Source organism: Lissotriton helveticus, chromosome 7 (assembly GCF_964261635.1).
Source record: "Lissotriton helveticus chromosome 7, aLisHel1.1, whole genome shotgun sequence".
NCBI lineage: Eukaryota > Metazoa > Chordata > Amphibia > Caudata > Salamandridae > Lissotriton > Lissotriton helveticus.
This window is the reverse complement of record NC_136068.1, coordinates 767,080,753-767,086,752: the sequence shown is the minus strand read 5'-3', so window position 1 is coordinate 767,086,752 and position 6,000 is coordinate 767,080,753. Positions and strand designations below refer to the sequence as shown.

Sequence of the window (6,000 nt, the reverse complement as noted above, 5' to 3'; positions counted from 1 at the left end):
AGGACTGATAAAGAAATAGAAGTTGGTTCTAGCCAGTGTTACGAAACTTTAATAAAACAATTAGTGGCTCCTGAAGAAGGCGTTTTTCTAAACGCCGAAACGCGCGTCGAAAGTATTGATCGCCACCCCCCCCTTTTTAATATTGAACGATTAATTTTTATTAGTATTGTGTAAATTGTTTCTTGTTATTGTTTATGTAATCTTGATATGTATGATTTATGATTTTAACATGAACATTTATTAAAAAGAATAGTTTTTTTACAGAAATAAATTTGTAGGTTCCTTCTTGCAACATCCTTCCCTTCTGTTTGCTATGAATGCTAAAGTATTACACACAGTCTATTTCCCTGTCCTAGGAATTACTATTTCTGATCAGGGGGTCCTTGTTGTTCACACTATACTAAAATAACCCTTGACACTCCATCAATGATGTGTATATGATGCACAATAACAAACTAACTCATTCACTGCTAGCTGCATTAATTTACATTTCATATAGTGCATTTCATGTGATAATAAACTAAATGGAAACTACAGATTCTGGTGTTCAAGGGCCTTTCTTTAAGGAAGATATTCTCCCCTCCCCCATGACTTCTCTTTAGATGCATATTCTAAAATTGAGGGGCGTAATGCTAATTCGGCTGGATCATGGTTTGTTGGATAACTGTGTTTGCTTTGTAACATTATGTAATGACTGGGGAATAAAAAAACACTGAAATGAGAATGCTCCAGGTAAAAAAGAGCATGTATTCTTTTGTTCTTTGCAAAACATTACTATAACATACTGGGGAAAAAATACAAATGTCCCTTTCATATTTCGTTTTTGTAAATGTCTATTTCCTACTAATATGATGAAAAATACATTCATCTAATTGAATGTCTGGGATAAAGGAAATCTAGCTGAAAAGGACAGGCAAGCCAATAAAACCAAACTTCAAGTCAAATACTAATATTTTATCTACTATACTTTTATCAAGTTAGTATTTTGGTGAATGGTGCATCAAAATTTCCTCTGGGAAATCTAACAAAATCACCAAAGAAAGTTTTGACTGACTTACGACTAACAAAACAAAAATACATTTGCCAAGCAGCAATTCTTACAGTGTTTTACACTGAAAGAAATAATTCTACAAATTTAACAAACAAGGCAACTTTAAGTCTGATTGCACTCAAGAAGCTTATGGCTGGAAAATGATTTAGACATGATATGGCACACAAAATAATGCAGACAACACAAAATAATATCACAAGACTCGTTTTTACCAGAAAATAAATATGTAGTAATCTGTTTAAATTATACAAGCTCACAAATATTATAAATATAAACAATGCATCCACTGGATTTAACATGATTCCATATTAATCACCCAGAAATCGACCATTCCAGTTTGTGCACATTAACAGATTTGAATTTGTTTCTGTTAGAGCAATTTCACACCTAGAAAGGTACAATAGAGCGAAAATAATGGAATCTGAGACGAGAAATGCAAACAATGCAGAAAATGGGACATTTTGGATTAAGATTGTGTATAAAAAACGCCTTTCCTTCGAGCGTTACTTGTAAACTTTCATTTTAAATGAAATAATGTTACAAATGTTGCCTCAACTTTCAAGTCCAACTGTAGCAGTCCAAAAAAAAGCCTTGCCATTGTTGTGCTCGGACAGAAAGACAAATACAGTAAGTATTTCCAGTTCAATCCACATATCAATTAGAGTGTTTACTCTGGTTGGCCAAGCAAATTTAAAGCAAGGAAGCTATACACCATCGACATTTGTCCTACAATTAAAAGATACTGTACTTTGTACATATCTTTGAACATGCAATGTGCACTGAAGACCTAGATTTGCATCAAGACACGAGAATGAACTATTTAATGTAGGCTGCATCTCCCATCATTTCAAGCACTTCATTTTCTTTATATCCACAATACACCATTGTACTTCATGGTTCATCACGACCCATAAAACAAACATTGGTTACCAGTCCTGATACAAAATGACTTACTCATATCATCATCTTCAGCTTTGCGTAGCGCTCAAAAAGTCCAATTCATTAATATGTGTTTGTGGGGGCTGACTCAAATGTAGCTTACTTGGGATTATGCAATTAAATACTAAAATTGGAACGTTGACCGTTAAGGTTACATTTTCTATGTTTCTAATATTTGGGATGAATTTTTTCATAGCTCCTGGTCTATTTTTAAGTGCTAATTTTCATCATGGGATCATAAACATGACATATTCCAAAATGACATCACCACTACATGCTATGCCTGCAAAAAAAATCTCTTTATACTTATATAAGCATTAGCCAACCAGAGTATGTACTGGAAACAAAATCTACATTAACAGCTCCTTAATAAATTACTACATCAGGATTGTGGTTTGTGCAGAAACCCGATTTTTCATATTTGTACATAAAATAAACTTACATTTTAGAAATAGTTTAGAAAATACATGTAGGGGAACATCTACTAAAGGGGCTGTATATAGGTCTGGACATTAAAAAGCTCCCAAGCTTCAAGTGGTTCTTGACAACTGGCGGTTTGTGGTTCCAAGACACCAAGACTGGTCCCTTTGATGACACTTGCTTCGATACAAATGTTCTAGTGGTCCTTGGATACAAGGTTCTGTACATCATCGTTACGAGTAGATCCTTTTGTTGGCAATGACAAGCTTTGCAATTTTATGCCAGTTAAAATTAAAAATGGAACTTTCCCAGCCCATCCTAATGTTCGCAAGACTGGTAAGAACACTTCTTTTTGGAGATTAGTAGCAGCAGGCTGTCAGCGCTAGCCAACAGTTAAACAACATTGGTCTTCCTTCTCAGGTCCACGTGATCTTGAATGGTGTTTAAAGCGTAATACTTTGCCAACAGTTAAACTGCTGAAACTTGTTCATCGTCTGTAAAGCATAAGAATAGAGACAAATGAGCGGGTCAAACACAAAAAATGCTCTGCAACATCAATTCAAGTCAATGCCCCTCATTCCCTTCGTGCACTAATGGGCAAACTCTAGGAAAAGAGACACTTGCAATATCAGATTATTAAAAGAATTACTTTCAAATTAGAGAGACCAAACAACCCGCCACCACTTAAACATCTTGATTAATTGAAAATGACACTTCAGAAAGTTCCCCAAGAAGAAAACTGTCTATTTGTAACGAGGCATCAATAGAAAAAGTGCACCTGGACTTGCAAACTGTATCCTGTGTATAGCAGGCATACATATTTTTCTGGACAGTTATGTTAATTTTTGCTTTAAAGAGAAGTGCAAAATATTATCAGAACTGAAAAAACAGTGCTTATTATTGGAACACTTTTACAAATATTCCAGAAAGATTAGGGAAAAACATGCTCAAGACCAGTGTTTCTCATTTGAAACAGACTAATATAGTGGGACAAACAGAATCGCATTTCAGTTTGTGGGCTTTGCCAAAAAGAAAAAATCCTTGAAATGTCGGAAGCGGTGTGAAGTGAAGATGTAAGAATTCATGATAGAGCGGGTGGAGGTTGATAAGTTATGAATGATCACATGGTAGGTATTATCTAACACACAATACTTAACTCCAATGGCCACTGTCAGGCTGGTCAATATATTTCAGATTCTAAAAAATGAAACAATCCAGGAAACAGAAATGCATGATCTAGTCATGTTAAAGCAAGACAGTATATAGAGGGCAATGCTACTTCTTGTGGCAACCACATTACTCGGTTTCTCATGCACATTTTACAAGTGGGATGATGAAATAGTGCATTTGGGTGCTCCTTTAGACATCAGTTTCTCAAAAATACGACTAAAGGGCTACCGCCTACAAGCAAATGAGTTAAGGCAGACGGAGAACCAGTCCAAGACATTTCAGAAAGGGCTCAACTCAGTTTGCTAAATAATCTCAGGACCATCTAAGAACTGCAAACTGAGAGATTTCACATTTGAAAGCAAAGCAGGTTTTGCGCTAGTTCCAGTGCACTAATCTTGCACTGAAGAATTTATTTAAAGGAGGGTCATAATTTTACCTAATATGAAAGGCTGGTATTAGAAAAGGAAGCTCAACCAGTTGGGTATATTTTATTAACAGAAAAAGAGGCACAATTTCATAATTTTCTATATGTTTAAGTGGGCTTTATCACATTAGCAGGTTATCTGTTCTTCACATTTCTAAAGCGAGAAAAATGCGGCTATCCACTAATTTCAGTTTCTGTCTTCAGAAAGTAATGTTCACCGTAACAATAGGTATACTCCTGAACAGGCCCCTTCTAGAGGTGTAATTTGCAGGCTTCTGGTTTGAAATCGGTGTTAAACAGGCTACGAATGGCGAGTTTTAGGTTTTCAGAACCTATAAGAAAAACTCATACACAATTCTCATTATATTTGGAGAAAATGCTAGTAATGCTGGCCTTTCGCTGAGAAGAAACTGTTAAAGACAGCATTTTTCTCATCATATGCATCAGCACTAGATTTTTTACATGTGTACTCGCTCGATCTTTTTTCTTCAATCATTTTTATAGCGCAAATATTTAGGTATTTGGAACAAAATTGTGTCAGATGGGAGATGAATGCGATGCACTGCCCTGCAGTGGAGTTAAGGTGGAAGAGAACAAGCTTGTTCAAACATGGATACTAAACAACATTTGTGAATTTGCTCGGAAAAATAGAAGTGATCCGCAGCTTCTCTAGTCTATTCAGTGGAGGAACTCTCACTGGTGAAGTTTCATTAATCTGGCCGTTCACACCAAGACACAACCCTTAGACTGTCAGTCAGGGTGGTAATTCACAAAGACAATAAAGCCTAAAGACAAATGCTCCACATACAGGCCCATCTCTCTGCTCAATGCGGAGCCCAAAATACTTGTCAAATTACTTGCTACTAGGCTCATTAAGGTCATCGGTAATTGGGTACACACGGACCAATCGGGTTTCATGCCTCACCGAAACACAGTCCTTAACCTGCGACGAGTGCATGGAATATTGGGAAGGGTGGACACGATCCAGGAGGACGCAATTATACTTTCCCTAGATGCCTCAATGGCCTTTGACACCCTTGAGTGGCCTTATCTAATGGTGGTGCTTGAGAAGCTAGGATTCAAGCTTTTTTTCAAGTCCTGGATACGGCTGCTGTATGTCGCATCTCAGGCGCAAGTAGTGGTTAACAATAAACGCTCTAGGACCTTTGAATTAAGCTGCCGTACCCGTCAGGGGTGCCCACTATCACCCTTATTGTTTGCCCTATCCCTGGAGCCCCTAGCGGCCTGGATCCAACAAGACCCCGTTGTTTGCGGGCTGAAATGGTAGGCGGACTGGAAGGATCGCATCTCGCTTTATGCGGCTGACATACTTCTTTTTTTAGCCTCCCCGTAGGTCGCTTAGGTGTATCCTTGATATCTTCACGGCTTTTGGGAGATTAACTGGGATAAATTCATGATGTATGTGTGCAAGGGAACTCCCCCCAGTTTGCCCGATGATTGTCCCATCCAGACCCCCGATGGTGGTTTTCGTTATTTGGGAATATTTATCACTATTGACCCCAAACTACATTTCGAAAGAAACTTGCGCCCACCTCTGCAAAGGCTGCGGCGTGATATTGCCACTTGGAAGACACTGCCTCTCTCTCCTCGGAAGGGCAGCTCTCTTTACGATGATTTGGCTACCCTGTTTTTTGCACGCACTACAGAACGCCCCCAACCCAGTACTGGCTAGTTATTTCAGGGAGATTGAAGGGCTACAAAGGGAGCTGCTCTGGAACGGACGACCCTGAATAGCACTTAACTGGTCCTCAACTGGTTTGATGGCGGTATAAGCCTCCCGGATATTAAAAAGTATTGATGGGCTACCCACCTCATTGCTGTCAACCAGGCCACATACCGAGGCCCACATGACCCAGGATATGCTATGGACAGGTGGCTTCTCCCGGGTGGAAACTATAATAAAGCATTATACACATCCCACAAGAAAATTCTCCTAACTGGCCCAACTAGACACACAGTACAGATCTGGCGTGCT

General features: G+C 38.5%; 1 protein-coding gene across 5 annotated transcripts in view; it reads right to left on the bottom strand.

Moving 5' to 3' along the window:
- Positions 1 to 1,239: 1,239 nt before the first annotated feature.
- The window catches only part of RAPGEF6 (Rap guanine nucleotide exchange factor 6), an 885,786-nt gene continuing 881,025 nt past the window's right edge, over positions 1,240 to 6,000 (bottom strand). For 3 of the 5 annotated variants that reach the window (XM_078653136.1, XM_078653139.1, XM_078653138.1), the window contains one exon: positions 2,733 to 2,904. In XM_078653136.1, the coding sequence (XP_078509262.1) occupies positions 2,879 to 2,904 (26 nt within the window). In that variant the 3' untranslated portion in view covers positions 2,733 to 2,878. Of the gene's footprint in view, positions 2,905 to 6,000 lie in introns of all 5 variants that reach the window. The other 2 variants (XM_078653140.1, XM_078653141.1) reach the window with 1 other exon arrangement.